This window comes from Hippopotamus amphibius, chromosome 7 (assembly GCF_030028045.1).
Source record: "Hippopotamus amphibius kiboko isolate mHipAmp2 chromosome 7, mHipAmp2.hap2, whole genome shotgun sequence".
In the NCBI taxonomy this organism is placed as follows: domain Eukaryota; kingdom Metazoa; phylum Chordata; class Mammalia; order Artiodactyla; family Hippopotamidae; genus Hippopotamus; species Hippopotamus amphibius.
In genome coordinates, this window is record NC_080192.1 from 69,991,930 (window position 1) to 70,019,431 (window position 27,502).

Genomic DNA, 27,502 nt, shown 5'->3' on the forward strand with positions numbered 1-27,502 from the left:
GTAACCTCCTGTTTTATGATTGACTTCGTCTTGTTCCGTCTCAGCCAATAGCCGAGCTATTTCCCGCCCACCTCCCCCTCCCCTCAGTCTTAAGGCGGAGGGTTTGCTTTCCCAGCATGCTATGCGAAGACGCCGAATATGGCGGCTGTGTTGTCGGCACGCTGGCTGAGGGTCCGTTGCAGACTTTGCCTGCCGCTGACGGGCCGGCGGGCAGATCCCTGTGAGCGGGCCCCCAGCAGCAGGTAAGAGAACCTTGGAGAATGCATGAGGAAGACCCCAGGATCACCTTGGCCATATGCATCTCTTTTCTCCTCCAAGAGCTGGGGAACGCGATACGATGGAGTGGAATGCGCGTGTGCGCGCTCGCGGCCGCATGTTCCGGAAGCCGGCGTGCGGAGCCCGAGTCCTTGAGTGAAGGCTCCAAATGCACTTGTTAGGGGTATATTTATTGCTTGGCTGGTCTACCCCGGGATAGACTTCTCGGCAAGATTTAGGATCCTGCTGTTGTGGAGTCTATTCTAGTAAGTGAGGCTGTTAGCAACCCCCGCCTCAAGTTTTAAAATAAAGGAAAACTGTTTTATTCACCCTTACCCGTTTTCACCAACTGGGGAGGAAGGAGAGAAAATCAGGTTTTCCCAAATTAAAGTCAGTTTACGAGTTCCACTGTATGCTGGATGTTGTTGGGATGTTTGGCCAAAGAAATTACCCGAGTGTCCCTTAAAACAGGAGACTCTAAAAGAGCTGAACACAGTCTGAATAGGATTGCTGTGATTATTAAAACTTGGCACGTATCATTTGTGTAGTTTTTTTTTCACTCGGTACAAACAGTGGCGTTGTGGAAGTATGAAAGGCAGCAATTTGTTGTGAAAAGTTGGCAATAACCTAATTTTAGATTCGATATTTGCCATTTCCTTTGTGAGATGCTAGTAAAATTGCCTTATGTGTAGACTGGAGCTAGTAGTAGCCATTGGAAAATTGTGAGGAATAGGTGAGGTGTGTAATTTACAACATACTTGATTTATATGTAACACCTTCGACCTCGTAACTGCAGAAGCCTTAATAAATACCGCTGTTCAATCCCAGTCCTTTTCCCGGCAGTGCCCAGTGTTGATGTTTTTCTACCCATTTCCTTTCCTTTAGCGGTAGCATCTCTCCCTCAGCATTCACCCACAAGACAAGAGTGGTGTATGTGACATACATATCACCGAAAACAACATGATTTGAAAAAATTGATCCCTTTCTGAAGTTAATCCTTAGCAGAGAGGTATTGTTTTAAGATGACGCTCGAGACCAGATACCAGTAGAGGAAGTAATTTTCTATCTAATTACATATTGACAATTTTCTAAATGGTACCAATGCTACTTGGAAGATAGTGTACATTATCTATGTGCTATGTTGACTCTATTTTTTAGCGTGATCAGAACATTTTAAAACTCAGTCATGGGTTAGTGAGACTATATTTTGGGTTAAAAAAAATAGTGTCAACCGTTCTAACTTTGAATTAGGACAAATACATTTGGTACATTCCTGATTGTTGAAGGAAGTGGAGTGAAAGGCTGTGGTGATCTTAGTTTCCCATAATTTGTTACAGTTGCTTTAAGTGGGATAATCTTTTATTATCGTTAGGGCATCATCCATGTAAAATCAGGAGCTCAGTAAAACATCCCTTTTAGCCTCAGTGTTTTGGGTTCTTAAAGGTGAAATCCCTTATATTTCAGATAAGCTGCGCAAATGTTCGAGTGCTACTAAATTTTTCCTTTTTTCTCCTAATTTTATTTAGTGAGATTGCCTGATTTAAAGAAATTTTGGCCATATGGTGTCTATATCTTATACTTATTTTGCAATGGTTTTAAACTTGCCATTGAGGCCATATCTTCTCTGTATACGTTGAAATGAATTATCCAGTCCGTTCGGTCCATGATAATGGGAAAATTTTGGCTTAGTTGCACATAAGTGGAGGTGAGATGGGAAGTTCGTTAATGAGTATTAGCTTTAGGGCTTTCATTTTTTGCAGATTTTATTCTGAAGGTGCAGCCGTCCCAAAGATTGAAGGAGCTGATGCAACAGGTATATAAAAACATATTGAAATAACTCCATTTTTATCTTAACACATTATGCTTCTTTATAGTAGTAGTATTGGGAAACTGATTCACTTTCTTTTATTTTTTGCATTAAGGAACTGAAGAAGTGGTCATTCCAAAAAAGAAGACTTGGTGAGTATTCAGTCAGTGTTCATTCAGCCAGTGGTTAAGTGCTTCTTGTGAGCGAAGCATTGTTAGGTGAGAAGTGATGGGCATAGCAATGGAAGAGCTTTCCTGGGGAGGGAGCCCCTGAGGGGAGAAAAGCTGAGGAGTCTAAAAGAACATACAAGAGGAAGGTAGAAAGTAGAGAGTGAGTGGGGAATGAGATTTACTTACGAGTTAGAGGACCTTCTGAACGAAATTTGGATCAGTATTTACGTAGTGATGGTCAGTTATGAGCATCATCATTAGAATAATTTCTTTTTTCTTTTTTTTAAAGGAAGATTTCATATTGTTGGGAGAAAAAAGTGTTTTTTGTGGTCTTTAATGAGGTATAATAAAATAGTGTAGACTGCGAAAGTTAGCTTTTTTAACTCGGTAGATCCTTGAACAAATTGCCTCAGCCAGCGTTTGTTGAATATGTAAGAACTAAAACTTATTCACGTAAGTTTGTATAATAATGATATTATTGAATGCATTTAAAGATCCTTCAAAAACCGAGGTCTTTTTTGAGTATGACCAGAGGATTCAGGCTTACTTTTAAAAAAAAAAGCTTTCTTAAATTACTAAAGTAATTAATGGTTATTGCCAAAACAGGAGAGCCTCTGCTTCCCAGGCTAAGGAATTTGTGCTTTTAGATCTAGAAGAAGCCATAAAGACTACAAGTTCCTGTTGCCTTATTTGAAAGATGAAGCATCTTTTAAGGCTGTGACTTCCCAGATCACAGATGCTGTAGAAGACAAATTATAGGGAGTCATCGTGAGTTTTTATATAGAAATGTGGCAGGATAGAGTATTCTGAGCACATTAATCTGGATTGTGTAGTTATTTTAGGGAGGGCAGAAAGTCCAATTATAGTCAATGCAAAGGTAACTGGATAGAGGAATGGGTGTTAAAACTTACCAGATTGGGGCTCTCCTGGTGGCGCAGTGGTTAAGAATCTGCCTGCCAATGCAGGGGACACAGTTTCCTTCCCTGGGCTGGGAAGATCCCACATACTGTGGAGCAGCTAAGCCCATGAGCCACAACTATTGAGCCCACCTGGAGCCCATGCTCAGCAACAAGAGAAACCACTGCAGTGAGTAGCACTGCAACGAAGAGTAGCACCCGCTCACCCCAACTAGAGAAAGCCTGTGCACAGCAACAAAGACCCAACACAGCCAAAAATTAAATAAATAAATAAATAAATAAATAAATAATAAAAAATCTTTAAAAATAGAGTAAAAGATATGTATTTAAAAAACATACACAAAAGCAAAAAAAACCTTACCAGATTGGCAAGAAGAGGATGTGGAGAAATGGGTACTCAAGTACATTCGTTGATAGGGAGTCAATTGGAACACACTTTGGAGGGAAATGTGGCAGAACCACAGTTTAAAATGTGCATACCTAATTGGTTAGCCATTCTGGAGAAGCACTTGCAAATAGGCCCAGAGAGACATGGATGAGAATGTTCTTTACAACTTGGGAATAATAACAAGTTGAAATAGCCCAAATGCCCACAGGTAAGTAAGGGGATGATAAAAAACGGTTATTGTACAGTATATTTTAAGGAATTAATTAGGTTAATGCATAGTAACATGGATAATACAGTCAGACTTATGGAAATGTGTATCCAGAATGACAGTGTGTGTTTTTGTTTTAGTTTTATGGTGGTGTGTATGTAAAAGTACCCTTTGAAGTTCTGGAAATATAAACACTCAACTTACAGTAGAGTAGGAGGGGATCACAAAATGACACCGGATATAATAGTCTGGTTTTTGTGTGTGTGTGTGTGTTTTAAGTATAATGTATTCGTGGAGGTTATTTTTAACATAACCCTTTAAAAAGAACTAGTGAGTGATCTGAATGTTCATAATTTTTCCCCTTGCATTTTTTCAGTATGTTTTGAAGAGGTATTCACTTGATAAGACTTAAATATGCTAATGTAAGATTTAGTTAAGGAATACGGAGAGATGAAAGAAAGTCTCTCTCTCGCTGAAATTACATAAGTGCAATTTTAGAAAATCCTATAGATAATGTATACATCAGGGAATTACTCAGTTTTGACATAATATAAAATTTCCAATGTGTTTTCTTTTTTTCAAATTGCTTATGAGTTATGTTAAACTTTATTTAGAGAAGTACATTTGGTTTATTGTTTATTCTTATTCCCCTTTTCAGAATGAAACATAAAATCTAACAGAAGTAAAAATACATTTGAAACCAAATAATTTTGTTTGTCAATTTTTCCAGTGAAACCTCCTTTTTTCAGTAGTTCAATGAAAGTCTTTACCCGTAGTCACAGTGGGTGGCTGGCCTGAACTTCTTATAAAGATTATATAGTTGAGAGGTTCTAAACTTGAATCATCTGGGCATTCAGTGAGAATGCATGTGGCAGTTCTCCATAGAACTTGGGTGTCCTGATTCAAAAGTCCAGAGTGCAGCTTGTGATTTATTCTCATGTATAGCTAAATTAAGAGCTGCCAATTTAGAGTAAAAAAGACAAGAGTATTATAGAAAGCTGCAGGAAGAATGCATAGGAAATTGGGTAGGAGGTGGTAAGATTCAGGATAGACAGTTTCATGAGATGAGGGTGGAAATTGCTAGCCCTGAGTGATGGTTAGAGGAATCAGGCCAGAGAGTGTAGCAAAGCATAGTAGAAACATGTAGTAACCACCTTTGGGCAAAAGAACAGAATGGTTTTCTCATTTTCTAACTTATTATTCTAATGATCTTGAGAGATCAGAACTGGCTTTACTTGAGACCTGAATTTTGTTATCGGCCAATCCATTCTGAGAGTAGAATCACTTGTTCACTTTGTGAGTATGAAAAGCCCTGCTGGGGGTTAACTTGTGATTCTCATTCTTAGGGATAAAGTGGCTGTTCTTCAGGCACTTGCATCCACGGTACACAGGGTAAGTAGGAATTTTAGGTTTTTGTATCTAACTCAGCTAATAATAAATATAGTGTTCATACCTCTGCATTATTCATGATTAAACTGTTGTGAATCTAGAGAATTTCTTAGAAGTATCTAATCCAGTCCCTTCATGTGACAAATGAGAAAACTAAAGCTTTTAAAGTGATTGTCCCAGGGCTACTTAGTATATTAGAATCTTGACTTAGTACCATGTCTTTTTTCTTATCTATAAAATGGGGGGTTAATTATAGCACCAAACCTTGAGGTTTGGGTGAGAATTAAATAAGTTGGTACACATGAAAAGGTTTAGGACAGTGCCTAGCACAAAGGACAAGCTCTGTAAGTGCTAGCTATTTCATAACTGTGCTCCAGCTATCTTAGTGATTTATTTGTGAATAATTTGCTCTCTTGACAATTCAAGAATAGAGTTTTGATAGATAAACTGAAACCCTCGTAAATGCCTCAGAAATGGAATGTTCTGATTCATTGTATTTTTCATTAGCTGGAAATTATACTTTCAATTTCAGCTGCGGGGGAAATGCCTCAAATAATTAAGTCCTTCCTTTTTGCTGTAACGTCTGTGTGGATTCTGATCCTCCTTGAGACCGTTGTCACAGATTTCCAGAATTGTTCTTCTATTGTAGGTGTTAAACTTATAGGCTCTTGGGCCAAATATGCCCTGCTATATCCTGGCAGTTTCTGAGGATGGGTTTTAAAATACTGCATCTCCACACTAGCAAGACATTGAGATAGTTGAAATAGTCCTCTGAGATTGTCCTCAGTTTTTCAATGAGAATGACCCAGGACCCCTTCAAGTCAAAGAATTTGTAGGATTGTGTGTGCAGTTGTCTGACTTGTCTGGGTTTGGACCCTTAAAATCCAAGGGATAGTCATTCTCTCATTCGTTCATTCATTCATTCAGTAACCACACATTCTACCCTTAACAGTGCTTACCAGCCACTGTGCTGGTTGTAGAATTAAGACACAGTCCTTGCATAGTTCCTAGAGAGGGAGGCTGAAGGAGCACTGAGGAGACGGTGCGTAACTGTCGGGAAAGGACTTCTGGGGCAGCTGATAGCCAGGCGATGCTCGGAAGGTGAGGGCCAGGATTGTGGGCAAGAGCGTAGAATGAGTAGGTGCTGTGGGGGAAGCGAGGATGTGCGGGGTAGAGGAGTGAGGTGAGGCAAGAGTTTGAATGCTGCGCTAGGGACTTGGATTTTTATTCAAGTCCATTGCAGGATTTTAAGCAGCGGTGTGACATAACCAGGCAAATTTTAGAAAAGACAGCAATGTGGATATGGGAAACCTTTCCACTGAAATGTATGGTAATGATCTTAACATGCCCAAAGCTCAGCCTCTTTCTCTCTAAACTTCACACGTTCTTTGCCATGTCATTAATGAGAGCTCCATGCTTCTAGTTGCTCCTCTTTTTCTTGTGCTGCACGTTGGTAAATCCTCTGTTTCTCCCTTCACAATATTTATGTCACAGCGTCTTGAAGATGCCACCCAGGTTCAGTGGTTTGCGAGGCGGACTCACAGGACTCAGCATATGGTCCTACAGCTACGTTTTATTACAACAAAAGGACACAAAACAAAATCAGTAAAAGGAGACGGTACATGGGGTAGAGTCCAAAGGAAACCAGGAGAAAGTTTCCAAGAGTCTTTTCCCAATGGAGTCACAAAGGACACGCTTAATTCCTCCAGAAGAGTTGTGACAGCACATGGAAAAGTCTGCCAGGAAGGCTCGTTAGCGACCTGGTGCCCCAGAGTCTGCCTGTCACACACCAAAATCCCACTCTCTCAGAGGAATGCAGGAGTTCAGCACAAACCACATAGGACAGTGTAGACCTGTGAACCGTTCTTGGCAGTACCGGGGATGGTGGGACCTCCAAATCTAGGTTCCCAGGTGCACACTAGGCCTTATAAGCAGGACTTTCTAAGGATAGCAGTTTCAAGCCTAACTTTTTGTTCTTCACAGTGTCCAAATTCTGAACGCTTGGCATCACCACCATGATCACCTTGGTCATTCAAGCCACCATCATTTACTATCTTGGATTAATTACAACAGTCTGTCCTCTTCCCTTCCTCAGCTCCCTACAGACTGTTCTCAATTAAGCAGCCTTAGTGAACCTGCTAAAATGTCGAATTTCATCACTCTTCTACTATTTGTCATAGTTTGAAATAAAAGCTGAAGTCCATCTGAGGGCTCCTGAGGCTCTACGTGATCGCCCCACTGCCACTCTGACCGCATCTCCTACCATCTTCCTTGCTCACTCTGCTCTAGCCAGGCAGCCTCCTGGCTAATTTTCAGTTTCTTAGTAGATACAGGTTTGCCTCAGGGCCTTAATGTTTGCTGTTTGTTCTGCCTGGAATATTTTTCCCTGAGATAGCCACATAATTTCCTCCTTCATCTCTTTAAGTCTTTTCATTGAGGCCTTCCCTGACCACACCATTTAAAATTGTGTGTTTCTTTTCTCTGATAGTTCATCCTCCCTCCTTCCTTCCTTCCCTCCCTTCCTTCCTTCCTTTTTCATAGCAGTTATCTCTTTTAAATTTACTATATTTTAAAATTTATTTTATTTTCTGGAGATTTTTTTCCCCCACTAGATTGTGAACGCTGTGAAGGATAGGATTTTGTTGTCTCCCTGGTAGCTAGAATAATGCCTGGCACAGATGGTATGAGGTGCTCAGTAAATGTTGAATGAATGCGTAAGTAAAGGCACTGAACTAAGTCAGTGGCACTTGGGGTAAGGGACAGTGGAGTAGGTGGGGGATACTGAGCTCGAGTTGACCACACCTGATGATGCGTTAGTTGAATGGAAGTAATGGGAGAGGATCTTTGGCTCGTATTGCAGAGTGCTCGGTACCATTCACTGAGAGAGAAGACAAGGAGGGAGAAGTAGCTCTGTTAGGGAAGTTCAGTGGGGGATAAAGTTGGTGTGAGGCATCCGAGCTATAGGGCCAGAGTAGAGAAGTTGTTTCTCAGAAACTATGAAGGGCTTGGAAATCATTGAGGGAGGAAATATAGGAAACAAATAGGAAGAATAAGTCTAGTAAGAGAAGTCCAGCATGTCACAAAACTAGGGGCCCCAAACAGGTATTTGATAAGGATGGTGGACAGGACAGAGCTGGACAACAATTGGCAATCAGAATAATAGTCCAGGGCAGCTGCCCAAGAACTGCCTCCTCTGGATTGCAGTTACATACCTGCCACACCTTGGTGGAGAGTGGTATAACCAGGGAAAATGAGCCTTAAACAAGTATAAAGGGAATATGGGTTTGGAAAGTGGCATCAGGAAGCAAGGACTCCCAAAAAGTACTACCTCCAGGCCTTCGGTACGAGCATCCTTCCCTTGAGAGCTGCAGGGAAGCTCTCCACTAGGGAGTCCGGGCCAGTGAGACAAGACATCAAGGGGACAGTTGGAAGAGATTCAGGATGTAGATTGAATTTTTCCTATGGAAGAAAGTTGCCAGAAGGCCCAGGTAACAGGGCTCGAAGGGAGAGGAGAGGAATAGAGGAAGTGGTTTGGGGGCCATTATAAGTGAGCCTCTGGTGGTGCTGGAGAGTTAATTTTGCTCAGGTTCTACCTAGAACAATTTAAAGAAGTATAGAACCTTGGGCAGCAGGACATGGGAGAAGCTGCTGCTGTTCGCACCTTCTGAGAGGTCCCAGTAAGTAGTATCCTGCATTTGAAAGAGGGCCTCTTGGAAGGTTAGTGCCATGCTTTGAAGGAAACCCTAGTGCAGGAAGCTGGTGCCCAGGCTAGTTAATTCAGAAGCTCTTGACCTTGAGTTGAAAACACCAGTAGTCCCTTGTGATAGCAGCATCTAATTAAAAAGCAGTCATGGGGGTCTGAGCCATTGTTTGCTTTAAGTTGGGCATAATTATAACCAAGTCTTACAGAGCTGAGGGTACAGCATAGGTATTAGTGCCTGTCTCTATACACAAAGGTACACACACAGAGATGCAGATTTACATATTTCTGCTTCTGTGATACATGTATTAAAACTTATTTTACAGAGTTTTTGGTTATCACCAAAACCTGCAAGGTCCTCTTAATAAAAATCTAGCTAAAGAGACTCTGTGTCTTCTCTACAGGATACTACAGCTGCCCCTTATGCATTTCAAGATGATCCTTATCTCCTACCAGCGTCCTCTGTGGAATCTGTGAGTACTTTCATGCATCATTTCTGGTATTATGTTTTATCCTGTTGGTTTGGGTACCAAAAGTACGTATATAAGTTAGCTTAGTTGTGAAAACCTTTGAAAAGTTTACAGATGCTAATAGTTAAATTGATAGACTTTTTGAATCTTTTATTACTTTTATCAAAAAGCTTTAGAGATTGGCAATGGAGAGGGTATTTGGTTTAGGTTTTTAATACTCAGGGCTCTTTCCCACTCTAGAACAACCCAGTCAGTTTAAACGCATTGTTTTTGTACACCTGAAGTTGTGTATAAGATGTGACCTGAAATTATGTCACACTCAGCAGAGGTAGATGAATAATGATTATGTAGTTTAATTGGGATTCTGTGTATTACTGTATTCCTTTGGGGTGGGGGGGGGCAGAATAATTTTTGCTGAGGGTGTAACTGATCTCATGAGTTTAAATTACATGTAATACCAACTTGTATCTAAATCTTTTTCTTTATATAGCATTCATTTTTGTTGGCAAAGAAGTCTGGGGAGAATGCAGCAAAGTTTATTATTAATTCATATCCCAGATATTTTCAGAAAGACATAGCTGAACCTCACATACCGGTAAGGAGAGGTAATTGCAGTTTTCAGATAATACTATGTAAATATAACGTAACTAAGCTTTCATGGCTAATATTTAAGTAGCCATTTGAATTTGGGTGAAAAAGTCTTTGGGTGGAAAGTCTTTTAATGTTTATGGTTATCTTTGCTCACAATACTAACCTTTAATATTTTTTTTAAACTGTGTATTTGCTCTTTATTTTCCCCATTTGGCTTCTGCGACACCGGCCTTTTAGATCTTTGCTTTTGTGACTGTTCAGTCTTAGTTTCCCTCGGTAGCTTTTCTATCTACTCCTTAAGCCTTGGTATCTTTTTCTTAGGTTTCCATGCTTGGTCACTTTCTCTTTTTTCTGTCCAAAATCTTCCTGCTTCAGTGACCCTTGTACTCCATTCGGCATTCTTGAGTATGTGGCCTAGGTGTCTCTACTTTGAATTCCAGATAGTATTTCCAGCTGCCTCTGTCCTGTAGTCATGAGGAGTGAGTGTGCATGGCCTGCTGTGTGGGGGGCATTATGCTTACTGTGTCATGCAGTGGTGAGCAAAACACAGGCTCTGCCCTCCTGAGTTTATCAGTGGAAATAATGACTCAGACTCATTATGTCTAAAACTGCTCCCTCTCACATTTCCCTACTTTCCAAAGCACCCACATACACCGCCTCGCCCCCCCCCCCCAACACGCCCTTTTGTGCTTCTCAAGCAGCAACTCTTGGAGACAGATTAGGAAGTCGCTATGATTGTGTCCATAAAAATATTGAGATCCTAAACTCAGACAGTGGCAGCAGTGGAATGATCATTTGTTGGCCTCCCCTTTGCCCTACATGTTTCTGACTAACAGTTACTCTTCTACGTTGAGATCCCTTCTGCTTGAAGCCTTCCGTGGGTCCCCTGCCTCCATGGTGGGCAGCATTCCCACACCTCTGAGATCGCTTACATCACTTATCATTCACGCCATGTTGTAATTATTTCCTTATTTGCTTTCTCTGTTAGATTGTGAGCACTAGTGCCTAGCATCAAGAAGTAAGCATTCAATAAATATTTGGGTAAATTGGTGAGTGAGGTAAAATCAGCATACCTTAGTAGTACTAAATGTTTAGAGTAAAAGAAGTATCAAGGATGAAATGTTTCTGCCTTTGCAAACTGGGTGTACTATGACACTTTTAACCAAGATTGGGAGGAGAGTAGGAAGGATGGTTTTAGCAAGGGAAATAGTAAGTTCACCTTGAAATTGGGAAGTTTAGTTGAAAGTAGTATTCTTCAGATACAGATTAAATATTTATGTTTGGGTGCTTCTAAATTCTCCACCCCAAGCTAGGAGATGTCTAAGTAATCTTGTTTTGGAGGTTGGAGAGGGGTTTCTTTTTGGTTTTTTTGGGGGGGTGGGGGTTGATTTAGTTTATATTCCCTACAGAGACATCCATGTTAAAATGATAATAGTACCTGGCGCGTGAGGCGTGCATGGCAGCAGGGAAGCTATATTTGATGTGCCGGTGATGAAAATCTCGTCTTACTCGGTTCTCCTCTCATGCTGACCTGTTTGCACTCACTTTAGCCATCTTGTTTTCCTAGTGTTTAATGCCCGAGTACTTTGAACCTCAGATTGAAGATGTAAGTGAGGCTGCTCTGCAGGAACGAATCAAGCTCAGAAAAGTCAAAGCTTCTGTGGACATGTTTGATCAGCTCTTGCAAGCAGGTATTAAGTCCGTTTAAAGCCCCTGCCCCGGGAATGTGGGCATGGAAGTGGGCCGCAGTTACGTATGTGATCCAGATGGTTAGGTGTGCAAGTTACAAGTGCTGTGTGACTTCCTCTGCTCGGTGGCTGCATTTATATTTTGTATAGTTTAAGAAGTCATATTTCAAGTTCTGCTTGAGCATCATTTTAAAATCCTGGGCGGCAGGGATTGCAGCTTTATTAGTGTGATGGCCTCCTGTGCTGTATAGCAGGTGGAGAAATTAAGCGGCCATTCTTCCCTAGCTTCTGTCTTTAACATCAGGTGTGTACATACTGTATTCACATTTCCTGTATTCTTTAAGTATGTTTGGAAGGCATAAAACAGACAAATATTTAAAAAGGGAAGAGCACTAAGCTACGGGGTCAGAGGCGTGGATAGGTTCTGGCACTAAATTAGCGCTGTGGCCTTGAAAGTCACTCAGCTCCTCTCAGACCCTGCAGCTCTCTTGAGTTTGCTCTGGATGAACCTCCAGGGGTGTAGGTGGCAGGGCTTGTGAGCTGCCCTGAGAATTGTACCTGTAGTAACATGGAAGGCAGCAGCAGTAAGTTTTGGAATCTGGAGTGCTGTTCGGTGATTTAGGATAAAAGTCAGCCAAACAAGAGATAGAAACTGGACTGAATCACTTAGTACAGGCTTGAATACAACAAGAAGCATTTGCAGAAAGCTGTGCTTGATTGGAGAATTTTGATGTGTAGCCTGTTAAAGTATCGGTTGTACAAATGAATTGCTGATGCAGGTTATCATTTTGGGAGGCTTTTCCCTCTGCTTGTTGAATGTGATAAACATCTTAGTACTAAGACTTGTCTCCCTCTGTTTCACACACTGTGTGGTGTAGGCATATGCAGATGCTCAGTAACTACTAAAGACAGTGTGTCAGACCCGTAATGGAATGAGTCAACGTGCTGGGAGAGGAAACAAAGAAGATTGTATTATCAAGGCCCTCATGAGTGCCAGATACTTTGCTAGGCATTTAATTCTGCAACATCTTTCGAGTTGGTGTGCTTATAGTCATTTTGTAAGGGAAACTGACTGCAGGTGATCTTTAGGGTCACACAACTCTGAGACGGTAGGACCCAGTCAAGTTACATTCCATCACCTGTGTCCTCTCCACTCTGCCATGCTGTCTTTTCTGGGCTTTTAAGTTTCCTGATGGGAGCAAGTTTTAGAAAAATGCAGATACTTTTCTTTTAAAGCACTAAATTATATTTCATACTTCTTGTTTCCTTTTCTCCCTCTTGAAAAGTGTCAAGATGGGTATATAATATTAAGAGCAAACCTTTTTTAAAGGCTGCTATAATTAGACATTTATGCTGACATTTCTAGGCAGATATTTCAGTGAGGGCCTGGATCCCAGTGGAATCGTTCCACTTGCGTTTGTAAAAGTGGAACTGGGCCCAGAGGACTGCGTGACAATCGTTTGCAGAGCTTTCAGTTTGAAGATGATAGAAAGTTAGAACCATGAGAGAGTTTCTCTGAGGATATGAGTACATAAAATAAGTGAGCACAGGGTCACACTGGAGCTTGCATTTTATCTGTTCTGTCCAGCGGCACTGTTAGGGGTTGTGTCCTGTGTGCATCGCTGCAGGCAGGATTAAGCCGACGTGAACTGCACACACACCATCGAGAGCGTGGTGGCTGAGGCTGGATGTGTAGCCAGGACGGCCACAGGTCACAGGAAAAGTGATGACTTTTAATCCAATAGGCTTTAGTTCTCTGATGCTTCAAGGTTTCTCTCCCTTTTTTCTCCTACCCACAGGAACCACTGTATCTCTGGAAACAACTAACAGTCTCTTGGATTTACTGTGTTACTATGGTAACCAAGAGCCCTCAGCTAGTTATAACTTTCAACAGCGTGAACAATCAGAAGAGTCGGTAATGGCTTTGGCAGTTATTTTTAAAGTTTCTTTTGGTAGTAATACCTTCTCAGACTAAGGCAGGTTCTTGTGCCATGTGTTAGGGTCGAAGTTGTTCTGGGGTGTGGTGTGGCACAGTACGTAGCCTGGACAAAAAGTGATGTGGAGGAAGAGACGGATTTAAACAATTGTTTTACCCTGGTTCCCTCCTTAAAAATATTTTGACCTTGCCACAATGTTTGGACAGGCCCTTTGGTGTTGTGACTTAGAGTGACAGTATGATGTATGAGAGACGGGGGAAAACCCCTGGCCCCAGCCCCCTCAAAAATTCATACGTGTGTGGGCATAGAGGGGTGAGCATACTCTGCATTTTAGAAATTAATATTTCTTAATAAACACTGGGTTTCCTTTTTGCCTTCTACTGGGTCTGTATTTCCTTAGCTTTTCTGAAGTTTCCTTGGAGAATGCATTTCATTGTCATATTTTGTTTTATATCTGTTGCTGATGATTCATTTCAGGAAGAGGCCACAGAGGGAAATAACGAGAAATCTAAGAGGAAGGCTGGTCATCAACTTGGAGTTACTTGGAGGTGTGTTACAATGTAATTAGAACTTTGTGTTACCGGCTCTCTATGGTGTATGGATTGGTCCCCATCAGCCCCTGAAGAAGATAGGATCCTGTCATATTCTGAAATGCAAGTCGTTTTCAGTGTGCAGTATAAATGTCACCATTGGTTTTCATATGTTTTGGGACCGTTTTTCATTAGATCTTTACCTCCGACCGGCAGCACAAGGTTGACGCTTGATTTCTTTTTTTGTCTAACTCCATGTAAGCCTCATAGTATGATTCTTTTGGTAGTTTCATCAGTAATCCTACCTTGCAGTATAAACCTCTAATTCTAAAAGATTAAGGATTTTTTATTATGTTAGAATACACATGTGCTAGAGCATAGTTATGAATTAAGACTACTGGTCAGCAAATAGAAGGATTCACACTGAACAAAAAGTGAATATAATTTAACATTTCAGCATTTAAATTAACTGATTAGAAGTATCCAAATAAAAGAAAGGTATTTCATGTGGATGGCTGGAAAAGGAAAGCTACCATTAATATCGAAAGTGTTTTTTGAAGTGATAAATGAATAGAATCAAAAATTAATTTTTTTCAGTAGATACTAATAATTTCTCATAGTGGTTAAAAGCATGGACTTTGGAGTACCATTTGGGCCCAAAACCTGGTTCTGTCTGATTGCCAAGACGTATTGGTACCAGGGAGAATCAAGGTACAGCATGATTTGTATAACATAGCACGCCAGTTGATTGAAAGAGGGAGATTACATGCGCTAGAATAAGACTTGTCTCTGGTTGCCTCTGGGGAATTGTATCCAATTGAAGGAGGGTGGGGAAACTTCAGTACGAACCCTCTGTGCAATTTGCTTTTCATTTAGTACCTTGAGTATATATTACACCTTTTTTTTTTTTTGGGTGGGGGGGGGGTACACCAGGTTATATTACACCTTTTAAGTCCTGGTTCTGCCACTTAACCTGTAAAGCCTTAGACAACCTAAGGTCTTTGAGCTTCAGTGTTTCCCATTTTCAAAATGATAGTAACCGTATCTCCCTCTCTGGGTGGCAAGAATTGCTTGAAATTATATGCACAGAGTGCTTAGCACAGTGCCTGAACCATTGTGAACCCTAAATAAGTTGTGGTGGCTATGACTGGTTTTTCCTGTTTCTGCTGGTTCACATTTACTCTCCTGTGTCTAGAGCAAAAAACAATGCGGAGAGAATCTTTGCTCTAATGCCAGAGAAAAATGCACATTCCTACTGCACAATGATTCGAGGAATGGTGAAGGTAACATTTGTTTTATGTATTTTTATATTTTTATCTTTAATTTCCACTAAACCAGGGTTTGTCAACCTCGGAAGTCTTCACAGTTGGGCCAGATAATTTGTTGTGGAGGCTGTCCAGTGCCTCGAAGGATGTTTGGGAGCTGCCTCTACCCACTGTATGCCAGTGGGTCATCCTTCCCATCCCCTAGTTGTGACAACTTACTTCTCATAATTGTTTTTTTCATTAAAATAAGACACACTGGGACTTCCCTGGTGGCTCAGTGGTTGAGAATCCACCTGCCGTTGTGGAGGACATGGTTTCGAGCCCTGGTCTGGGAAGATCCCACATGCCGCGGAGCAGCTAAGCCCGTGCGCCACAACTACTGAGTCTGCGCTCTAGAGCCTGTGAGCCACAACTGTTGAGCCCATGTGTCACAACTACTGAAGCCTGCGTGCCTAGAACCCATGCTTTGCAACTAGAGAAGCCACTGCAATGAGAAGGCCATGCACTGCAACAAAGAGTAGCCTCCACTTGCCACTGCTAGAGAAAGCCCGTGCGCAGCAGCGAAGATGAAATGCAGCCAAAAAATAAATAAATGAAATAAAATAAAATAGTTACAAATAAAATAAGACAATTTATTGAAAAAAATTTATTAGGAAAGTCTTAAGAAATTGAAATCACTGGATTAAAGTAACAGGAATAGAAACCATACTATACCATACTGCTCATTTATAAAAGGAGAAAACAATTCATTCTGGTCTGTTCTTTTTCTGAGAATAGTGGATATACAAATATTTCTTAAATAAACAAATTTGATGATGTTTAATTTTCATCCTTTCCCTCTTCCAGCACCGAGCTCCTTCACAGGCATTAAACTTGTACACTGAATTGTTAAACAACAGACTCCGTGGTAAGTGTTTGGAGAGTTCACCTCTCTCCTTCCTTTTCTTCCCTTCTCTTAAGCATCTGTAAAATCTTAGGATCTTCTTGCCTCAGTCACTGGCTCATTGGCTCTTTTCCTGTAGTATTGGTGATTGAAACAGGAGTCCAGAGCCAGAGAAGAGAGTGGTTTTCTAGTTTTGTGGACTCATGTGCAGGACCACTTTGCCTTTAATCTTCAACCCCAAATTTTGTTGTTTTCTTCTTTTATAGCTGATGTACACACCTTCAATTCATTGATTGAAGCAACAGCATTGGAGGTGAATGAGAAATTTGAAGAAAAATGGAATAATATATTGGTAAGAAGGAACCCTCACTTTGTCTTCTGATAAACCTAAAATATCCTTTGCTAGAAGTATGTGGGGTTGGCGACAGCCTTCACCGAGCATCTTCATGGCAGTCACTGTGCTGGGCACTCAGCTCCTGGGTACCTGTTCACGCCGTTGCAGCAACCTGTAGTTTAAGTAGCTTTGTCTGACATGTGACCCAAGCATACAGCTAGAATCCAGGAAGACCTGAGTTATTTTATTCAGTTATTTCTCAGTTGTTTTTTCATTAAGATAAGACACATTTATTGAAAAAAATTTATTAAGTTTTAAAAAATTGAAATCACTGGGTTGAAGTAACAGGAATAGAAACCATACTATACCATGCTGCTCATGTAAAATAAGAAAAAACACAATCCATTCTAGTCTGTTCTTTTGCTTCAGTCTCAAACTCACTAGGCCGCCAAACACAATGAATCTGGGCACCTTGATCGTGTGGGGTTGGGGTGACTGATGGAGGGGCTTCTCTAGGGGCAGAGTTACTAGGTCCTGCTAGTTACTAGATAATTCTTAAATTAGGGATTTATTAATCTACTTTAAACATAGGCAGAGAGCCCAATTCTTTTTTTAGTATGTTATACTGGTTTATTGGACAAGTTACCTCCCAGGCATGAAAAGTAATACTTCCTGCTTTTGATTCAACTAGGAGCTGCTGAAACAAATGGTTGCACAGAATGTGAAACCCAACCTACAGACTTTTAATACTATTCTCAAATGTCTCCGAAGATTTTATGCATTTGGAAAATTGCCAGCCTTACAGGTTTTACGGGAAATGAAGGCCATCGGAATAGGTGAGGGTGTGTCAGTGTCCCTCACTGCGGACGGTGCTGACCAGAGGTTTCAAGTCCAAACAAGCAAAAGAGAGACTGTAAACTCTTTTTTGCTGTTTACATAGTATGTTGGCAGTTTTCCTTTCCACCATTTGGTACACTTTAATTGTGTGTATTTACCATGATGGGAGCCCTTTTATCATCTGTGTGTTGTTTGTAGCAAATGACATTCTTATAGTATTTTAGGTGCTTTTTAATAGATTTCTTGATTCTAGGGAGAATTCACTTCCAGTTGGCTGGTTTTAAATCTTGTGATGCTTTCTAGCGTAATTAAGTATTTGAACCCAGTCGTGTGCTAGTGTGTTTTGTATTTTTCAGTAATTACTTTGTTGAAGGTTGTTTTGGGAATCAGTCACGTCAGTACCCTTCAGTGCTCTGAAATGAAACTGGGGACATTGGCTGTAACATTTTAGTAATAGGTGTCAGGACTTTCTAAGAGGAATTCCACCTCTATGACATCTTTCCACCTTTACATTAATCGTGTGAGCTGGGAAATGTCTTTGTTCGGGGGAATAGAAATGCATCTTTTACTTAAATACCAACATTAATGTGTTTTTAGTTCAGTGTGCCTCAGTAAGCTGTATTTTGTATAGCTGTGTTTGACTTATTTCCTTTTTTTTCCCTTTATGTACCTGGTAAAAGAACCCTCGCTTGCAACGTATCACTATATCATTCAGCTGTTTTATAAGTATGGTATGTATGTCGTTATGTTATTAATTTATGTAGAAATTAGGCTAATTCCACTGCTTATGAATTAAGGCTAGATAATTCACAAAATAACATTGTCTACAGCCTGAGCAAAAAGGGTTTTTTAGTTGTTTTGGCTGCGCCAGGTCTTCGTTGTGGCATGCAGGATCTTCACTGGGGCATGCGGGCTTCTTACCTGCAGCATGTGTGTGTGTGGGATCCAGTTCCCCCACCAGGGATCAGACCTGGGCCCCCTGCATTGGGATGGTGGAGTCTTACCCGCTGGAGCACCAGGGAAGTCCCCCAAAAAAGTTATTCTTGAGAGAAGTTACATCTTGTTTGTGATGTGAAACTTGAGCTGGAGGGGAGGGAGGTCATTAAATGTACTAAGAAGAGTGGTGTAGTTTTGGTCAGAAGAAACTTCAGTCTGGAGTTCCTTTTGCTCTCCAGAGCTGTGCTGTCCAGTGCAGTAGCCACTTAGCCACCTGTGGCTATTTAAATACAATTAAAAATTCTTTCATCGCATTAGTGCTCAGTAGCCACTCGTGGCTGCTGGCTGCATGTTTAGTGACACAGACGTAGAACATTTCCATGTTTGCGGGAAGCTGTGGGACAGTGCTGCTCCACAGTAACCTTAACCTTATTTTGAAGCCTCATGGGAGACCCTTGAGGCTCCATTTGTCACCTAGTTTTAGGTCAGCTGTGCTGTATTGAGTGGACTTGGGAGCAAGGCACACCTGAGTTGAAATTTCACCTCTGTCGTTTACCAGCTGTGCCGGAAGGGACTGGCTACCTCACCTGAGTGACTGTACCATCAGGGTATAATGATGCAGTGAATTACACAGTGTCCTGTCCTGTGCTTGCAGGGCACGTAGTAGGCACTCACAGTCTGTTGGTTCCTAACCATTTGCTCCAACCTGAGAAAGAACCTCTGGGTTCAAAAATGACAATTCTAGTCCTTCTCCCCTGCGATATGCTTTATGTGTGAAAACAACCATAGAAAACCTTCATTATCTATGTTGGAAGGCTAGGTTTACAAAATTCCTATTCTAACCTGTGGGGAAGTAGGGGCAGTTAACTGATGTCATCTTGAAAATAGGTAAAGTTTCCACGGTAATTTTATCTTGTAAAATTTTATTCAACTTTGGTGTTGTACTGAAACTAGTATTTCTGACCCCAAAGTCTGTTCCCTTTTTCTACAACATCACATATCACTTTCGTTCCGTTGCTAGCTAAAGTCATTGGTACTTGTGCTTCCTAAGTAACACCCAGGACCGTGGAGGGTGGAGTGTTGGTGTGTCTTAGGGATATAAATTGGCTGCCTGTAGTAATAATTTCTAGGAGTGTACCCAAAGGAGGAAGCCTAAAATAATGAAAAAATTACACATATAAAATAGGTTATTATATAACTAATAGAATAATTAGGATTGCTAACAAATGGAAACATGCTTGAGGAACTTTAAAAGTATGTCTGTGCTGTCAGTGAAAGTATATGATCCCTTGCGTGTGGATAAGGTAGGGAAGGGAGTGTGGATAAATAATGTGAAGTGTCATAGGTGCATTTTAATTCTACAGTTTTCTGTTTTTCTTGGCTCTCATCCTGGTTATACTTAAGGGGAGCACAAATGTTTGTTAGCAGAACATGTTTGTTTTCTAAGTATGCAGGCTTGGTGAGAGTGTCTGTCTGTCTCCCACTTCAGTGAAAGTTAGCCTTCTGAGGAGACTTAAGAAGGAAGGGCAGGGTCTCTGCTGGGAGCTCCTGTAACTGTCCCAGGTCTTGGGGAGAGCTGTACCCTGCACAGGGTGTGTTTTTTCCTCTAGCAGAGCTGTGCCCAGCCAGCTCCGTGCCTTGGGTGGAGGAAGGAGAAATGCGACCTTAGAACTAGTTCTGCACACCCGGCGGTTGTGCAGGAGGTGGACTCATGAGAAAACCCAGTTGCCTTCTTGTTCTCCAGAAAGCCCTTCAAAAGGATCGTCCTTTATCATCTATGATATCATGAATGAGTTAACGGGAAAGAAATTTTCTCCGAAGGACCCAGATGATGGTATGTACAGAAATTGCTTGTGTTTTCCTGACTGCCAGGTATTAGAGCCTTGTGTTGAGGACGGGGTTTAATTTAGCTTAGTAATAATTGGAAGCTGTAGAGTTTTTATTCCTTTAGGTTTGTCTTATATGTTACCAGTTTTGTTGCAAGGATTTTTATTAATGTTACTGACTTGAGAACATATTTTATCCATAGTAACCAAGGCTCTTGTGAACTTTGATTTTCAGATATGTTTTTTCATTCAGCCATGAGGGTTGTAAGTACCATTTCTTGCTTAACTTTTGTTTTCCTTTTTTTTTAATCCATTTCCTGAATTCATCATTTGGGGAGGGCAGGGGCGGGTAGGGGGATTTTCCCTGATTCTTTCACTTCCTAACTCTTACTTACTGAATGTAAGTAAGTTCTAATTAGTTGTTCTTCTAAAATCTCTAAAAAAATCACAACATTCCTGCCCTGTGTTTATTGTTTGCATTATCTATTTTCATATCTTTCTTCAGATAAGGTTTCAGAATATTTCATATTTGCCTTTTGGTAACTTTTTATTTTTTATTTTTTTAATAAATTTATTTATTTATTTTATTGGCTGATTTGGGTCTTTGTTGCTGCACACGGGCTTTCTCTAGTTGTGGCGAGCAGGGGTTACTCTTCATTGTGGTGCGCTGGCTTCTCATTGCGGTAGCTTCTCTTGTTGCAGAGCACGGGCTCTAGGTGCGTGGGCTTCAGTAGTTGCAGCACATGGGCTCAGTAGTTGTGGCTTACAGGCTCCAGAACGCAGGCTCAATAGTTGTGGCACACGGGCTTAGTTGCTCCGCGGCATGTGGTTTCTTCCTGGGGCAGGGATCGAACCGTGTCCCCTGCATTGGCAGGCAGACTCCCACCCACTGCACCACCTAGGAAGTCCCGGTAACTTTTTAAATTGATGGTTGTTTTTAATTTTGGTTTTTCATCTTTTGCTAATCATAAGAAAAATTTTCAAGCAGTTTCAGAATGAGTTAGCATGTCCTATTTTCTAAGGATAATTGCTTTACATGTTAGTGTGTGTGCTTCCAGGTGTTTTCCTCTAGGTATTCAGACATGCACGTCCAGACTCATTTCCATAGTATCTTGTTTGTTGACAACAGTACAGTTATTTCATAGGTGGGAAGGACTTCTGTGGGTGGCTTTTGGAGTTATTTCATGGATTTTGGCCAGTATAGTGATGCTGGAGTGAGCCCTCGGTCTGTCTTGTGCATGGCAACCGCGTGTTTTCATATAATTACTAAATATAGGTATAATTACTAGATTAAAGTTACTTTGTTTTAAATTTCACAGAACTTGGTGATTTGTTTTGAATCTCCCCTCCCCCCATTTTCTTGTAATTCATTTGCTGTCAACCAGTACTGTGTTAAATCAGCATAGATATTTCTGCGAGTAACTACATTTTTCCTTTATGTAATGAGCTCTTTATGTAATGAGCCGCTCTTTGGCTGATAAGGATCGCAGAGTGATACTTGTTTACTGCTTGTAAATTTTCAGTGCTCCTCTCTCAGAGATCTAGAACTTGCTTACCAGGTCCATGACCTTTTAAACACTGGAGACAACCGGAAATTCATTGGACCCGATCATCGGCGTAATTTCTATTAGTAAGTGTATTGGAAATGTATCCTTTTGCATTAACGGAGCACCTGTGTGCAACCAGTAGTCAATTCCACAGTGGGAGGCTGTTGGCGGCCTGATTTTAGGCACCATGACCCTGAATTAACAATACAAGTTAATTGAACACTTGAAGATTGGACCAGTGATAAGACTGATTTGTCAGACTGAGGTGTCTGCTGTGTATCTTTTAAGCTGTTTTTATTTGTAACACTTTGTATTTTTGTTGTTGTTTTGGTTTTGGGTTTTTTTTTTTTTTTTTCACTTCACTGTGCGGCATGCAGGATCTTAGTTCCCCAACCACAGGTCGAACCCACACCCCTTTCAGTGGAAGCATGGAGTCTTAACCACTGGACCGCCAGGGAAGTCCCTGTAAGACTTTGAATCTACATGTGTTTTCCCTGGACACCCTCCTATTTTATATTTTTGAATTCATAGGAGGGCGGGTCCCTAAAGATTTTATCTCAGCCTCTTCTGTTTTTAAAGATGAACATATTGGAGCCCAAAGAGACTCCTTAAATGGGTTTGCTTTTAAGCAGATGAAAACAGGAACTTAAGGAGGCAGAGCCTGTGTATAGATATGTGGTGGTTCTCTTCTGTGTGTCCAAATCCTCGCTTCACAGTGAACACTTTGAAAATGAACGGGATATTCACTCTCCTCACCACAAGCTGAGAGTATAACCAAGAGGTGGCATCAGGGGCCAGTTGAGGATCAGAAGGTGCTAACTGGGAAATCCAGAAAGCACCGGTAGCAGCATCTCCTGAGTCAAGCATTGGCCTGTGTGACTTGAAATTGTGTGTAACTTATAAATTATCTTTAAATTCTGTGTAACGTCATCATATGACTGTGCTGTAATTTACTCATTCCCCTGTTAGGCAGGGATTTTAGACTAAACGTGCTTTCTTTCTCCATTACAGTTCGAAGTTCTTTAATTTGCTTTGTCTAATGGAACAAATTGATGTCACTCTGAGGTGGTATAAGGACCTGATACCTTCAGTAAGATGAGTTATTACTTATCATTTATCATTGTAGATGTGTTTGTGGGTATCTTTGCTGAGTAATATTTGAGAAACATATTTGTATTTTTCTTAATCAGGTCTTCTTCCCCCATTCTCAAACATTGATAGATCTTCTCCAAGCATTAGATGTGGCCAATCGGCTGGAAGTGATTCCTCAGATCTGGAAAGGTCAGTTTCAGCTTAGGTGTCCCGACCCATCTCACTTTATTGTCTTACGTTTTGATTAACAAGCATGTTAACATTGTTAGGGAAGAAAACTTCCATTTTTGACTAAATTGCATGCAGTGATTGAGGTCTACTTCAGGGTCACTTGCTCATGTTACATATTGGATTGCCTGAGCTACAGAGAATTGGAAATGACGTGTATTGGTTCCTTCATGACAAGACTGGGTTTTGTGCACGTGGGTGCCATCAGTGTTAATTACGTGGGACACCCAAAATAACGCTCAAAGCCTGTGCTATTTATTCCTCTGTCCTGTGCTTTAGGAGCTAACCAGTCAGTGATACTAGGTTCTAAGAAACAGCTGTGACTGGGTTCATGCATGTGGTTATGTGTGTAGATTGGCTGGAGAAGATGCTGTATATCATCCACTAGGTGTCTATGATCATAAAATCGGTTTCTGTGTGCCTCAAGTTGCCTTGAGACAGAGACTGTAGCCCCGCCCTCCTGCCTTACAAGACTGCTTTAATGTTCACATACAGGGACCACTGACAGTTCCCACGTCCTGTAAGACCATGTGGAGCTGGTGGCTGCTCGGGGGTGTGCGTGCTGTGTTAACGCTTGCCTGGCGCTGCATTTCCCTGCTCTTTCGTCCTTTCCTACCATGAGTCATACTGCTAGTGTTCTGGAATCCTGGAATACATGTCAGCAATGCATTTTTTACCACCAGCCCCCCCCCCCCCCCGCCCCAAAACCATCTGGGTGAGTGCTGACAGCAGGCCAAGGTCAGCCAGAGAGTCTTGGCTTCACATGGCAGTGTTCACGTCTCACTTTGTTCTTTTTCCTTTCAAGATAGTAAAGAGTACGGGCATACTTTCCGCAGTGACCTCAAGGAGGAGATCCTCATGCTGATGGCGAGGGATCGGCACCCCCCGGAGGTAGGCGTGCGCTGACACCCGGGCTCTGCTGTGCTCGCGAGACCTGTGCTAACCAGTGGGTCCTCTGATATTGAGGGCCGGTGAGGGTCACTTCCATGGTTTCATCTGTCGCCGTGGAGAATTCTGCCGTCTAAACCCAGAGTTAACTTACACATCTGAACATATGCGACCATTAGAATGCCACTTCTAAAGTCACTCTTACTCCTCGAGCCCAAAGCAAGCAGCATGAAAATGGCTCTTCTCAATCTTGACAGTTAATAACAGCTTGCCTTCTTCTTCTTAGAGAGAAATTAAAAAAAAAAAAAAAACAACAACAACAGAAAAACCATAGTTGGATTTGAAATATGTGGCTCATCAAATTTTTATCCCACGCAGGGTGCTTTGCCTTTTTTTTTTTTTGATACTGTATTATCATGTGCTGTACATGTGATGTGTCCAGGTGGTCAGATGCATTGCTCAAAACTTTTAATGGTCCCATGGAGTCTCCTGAACATTAAATTCTCATAAAACCATTTCGGCAGTTCTGCTGACTCTCAGAGCCTCTCAGCTGCAGGTGCTGTTTGCTGACTGTGCTGCAGATATCAAGTCGACTTATGAAAGCCAGGATGCCAGACAGACTGCTCCCGAGTGGCCAGCCAGCTCTCTGAACTACATAGCCATCCTCTTCTTAAGGGCCGGGAGAACCCCAGAAGCCTGGTGAGTCCATGGCACACGTGTCAGTGGAAGCATCTGCACTTAGATCTCAGAGAGCTGTTACCCTGCAGTAGAATTTCTCTGATTCTGCTGTATGATGTGTAGCTTATCAGGAGACAAACAAATTTTCTACATAATGAGCTTTCTATGGGAATTTCCAAATAGCAGCTGAAAAGCATACTTGAGGAGGCATCCGTGTACGTGATGCATTTAAGAGACGTGGTTCAGTGGGACCATTGTGCTTGCATTCGCGTTTTCTGTATTCGTGGGCAAGTACTTCTCTGTTCACTTAAATAGAATGAAGTGATCCAAGAATCTTTTCTTTTTTCTTTTCTTTTCTTTTTAGTATTGACTTATTTGGTTGCATGGGGTCTTAGTTGCAGCATGCAGGATCTTTCCTTGTGGTGCGCAGGCTTCTCTCTCTGGCGCACAGGCTTTAGAGCGCATGGGCTTAGTTGCCCCGAGGCATGTGGGATCTTAATTCCCCCCACGAGGGATTGAACCCATGTGCCCTGCATGGGAAGGCGGATTCTTACTAAACCACTGGACCACCAGGAAAGTCCCCCAAAGAATCTTAATTTTGAAAATGTTTCGGGCATTTGGTTCATTCAGGTATCTCATTCATGGATGCTTCCGCCACCCCCACCCCCAGATTAAACGTGGGCTGTATACTGGGGCTTCAGGAAGCTGGCATTTACCAGTACTTACTAAACCTGGTCTTGGCTAGAACCCGTCTTTGGTTTGTGCCACTGTATTCTAGTTCTGTGTTTTTATGTTGACACTTCACTCACATATTAATTTCTAGTATTTAATTGTGAGTAGAGACCTTATGCATATTCATTTTTCCAAAAGCAGAGAAGTCAGTGAAAGAGGACTTGGTACGGGTGGTCCCGGTTGGGTGGTTCCGCTGTGTATTGTTTCAGATGTAAATGTGTGTTAGTCCTGAGAGCCAGTGAGGGGTTAGTTGTGCATGGCTTGTTCACAGGAGAGGACCTGAGTTTGAACATATAGTTGTCAGTCCAGGGTGTGGGTATGCGCTCTCTCCAGGGAAAGCTGGTGAAAGCTTTGCTGCCTCATCTGGTCTTAACTGTGGTGATTCACACACAGCCTGCCCCACAGCTGCCGACAGAGACACCTGGTGCCTGGACCTGCTGACTCTGGCAGGTCGACACACACTTGTTATGAGTCAGGCTGTGATGATTGGCGCAGGGGTACGGACCTCAGCTGATCATGGGGGCTGAGTGTATGTGTTTCTCCTTTGTCCTGCACGTGGCAGGATGACGGTGAGCACTTACATGAGACTGATGCCTTAATCTGAGCCTGCTCTTCATAACATCATATTAGGACAAACTGAGCTTACACTGGATTGTAAGAGTAAAAAGAGATCAAACTGTGTTTGTGTCCCTGTCTTCCCACTGCCCACGTGATATTATATGTTCCCTCCCTGGGGGTGCTGAAGTGATTCTCTAGAGGAGGATGTACCCCAGCAGTTCTCACCACTGGCAGCAAAGCAGATTTGCCTATGAAATTGTAATGTGCATGTATGAAGTTTGGGAAGACGGGGTTGAGGCACCTGGGGCAATTCTGATGTAAAGACAGGGCTGGGAGCTGGTGGAGCCCACAGACGTGTGTCTTCAGGAGCTTCCACTCTAGTTGTTAGGAAGGGCATGTAGTCTCTGAGTCCAGGAGAACAGCTGTGGTCCTTCGATTGCCTTCTGTTCTGTTAGTATTCATGATCTCTTTCGTCTCTCATCTTGAACAGGAAAATGCTGGGGCTTTTCAGGAAACAGAATAAGATCCCCAGGTAAGTTGAAGTTAACGGGCCTGCCTGGGTGTATCCTGGATTAGCCCCATGGGTTTAACTCTTATTGCGGGGAGGGGGGTTGGAATTTCCTCACACACCTCAGCCAAGGGAGTTGGGCACTTCTCTGTTAGACTGGCAAATGGACAGTCGCTCCCACCAGCTGAGGCACCCCGAGGCAAGCGCTGTGTTTTCAGTCTGTGCTCAGCGATCACAACATGCTGGGGGTGCACTGGATAGATCCTCAGGGAAGGCACAGCCAACCAGTCAGTGTTCATCATCTCTTTGGCCCTTTAGACTTCATGTAACTGTCTCCAAAGCTACTGTTGGGGATTTTATGACTGATCTTTATAAGATGCTAGATTCTGTCTGTAAGTCTTTGAAGGGTTTAGCTGGGGAGTGCTGACGTCTCTGCCTTTTACAGGAATGAGTTGCTGAGTGAGTTTATGGACAGTGCAGAAGCATCCCACAGCCCTGCCCAGGCCATCGAGATAGTGAAGCTGGCAGGTGCCTTCAGCTTACCTATTTGTGAGAGCCTCACGCAGAGATTACGGGCTCACTTCACCCTCAGCCAGGAGCAGAAGTAAGTGGGTCCTGTGTTATCACCATGAAGGAAAGTTATGAACATGCAGCAGACCGTTTGTCCACCCATTCACACGTTTGTAGCTTTCTACCCCCTGAATTTCCTTTCCTTGCAAAAAGTTGAGATGTATTGGTTTAATGATACTTTTCATGTGTCATACAAGTCGGGTGAGCCTGTAGGTTTATTTGCTTGTTGGACCCTTTCCCTTTGTTGATACAGTGCAGCTGCAGAGCCCGCAGCCCCAGGCCTGAGTGCGGCCTAAGCCTCCCGTGTATTTTTCTTACAGGGAAGCCCTGGGAGACCTAACTGCATTGACTAGTGACAGCAGCAGCGACAGCGACAGTGACATCAGCGAAGGCAAATAAAAGTGGGCGAACCAGGAGCCGCTGCGGCCGAGCATGGCTGTCATGATTCCATGTGAGACTGAGACGTTCATATTTAACTATAATATGAAGAAGACGAGAATACAGATTTGGTGAACCTTGAGGTTCAGTTGCTGCAGCGCTGACTGACTTGGGTTAAATTCCTAAGCTAAA

General features: G+C 42.1%; 1 protein-coding gene and 1 non-coding gene across 3 annotated transcripts; both read left to right on the forward strand.

Annotated features, from left to right (window-relative positions):
• Positions 1–119: 119 nt before the first annotated feature.
• On the forward strand, positions 120–27,502 carry PTCD3 (pentatricopeptide repeat domain 3). 2 transcript variants are annotated; one of them, XM_057741681.1, is made up of 24 exons: positions 120–242; positions 2,016–2,068; positions 2,178–2,214; positions 5,092–5,137; positions 9,239–9,307; positions 9,795–9,899; positions 11,463–11,586; positions 13,383–13,498; positions 13,998–14,068; positions 15,246–15,333; positions 16,162–16,222; positions 16,465–16,550; positions 17,224–17,368; positions 18,050–18,100; positions 20,050–20,139; positions 20,367–20,395; positions 21,655–21,761; positions 22,690–22,768; positions 22,869–22,959; positions 23,804–23,889; positions 24,437–24,585; positions 26,345–26,386; positions 26,808–26,966; positions 27,253–27,502. In XM_057741681.1, the coding sequence occupies exons 1-24, from the start codon at positions 139–141 to the stop codon at positions 27,329–27,331; spliced, it is 2,067 nt and encodes a 688-aa protein (XP_057597664.1). In that variant the 5' UTR covers positions 120–138; the 3' UTR covers positions 27,332–27,502. The 2 variants fall into 2 exon arrangements, with proteins under 2 accessions (XP_057597664.1, XP_057597663.1); XM_057741680.1 differs by having other exon boundaries at positions 138–242; positions 1,998–2,068.
• LOC130857940 (small nucleolar RNA SNORD94) lies at positions 25,770–25,905 on the forward strand. Its single transcript, XR_009054934.1, has one exon. It is a non-coding gene; the product is annotated as a small nucleolar RNA SNORD94 (small nucleolar RNA).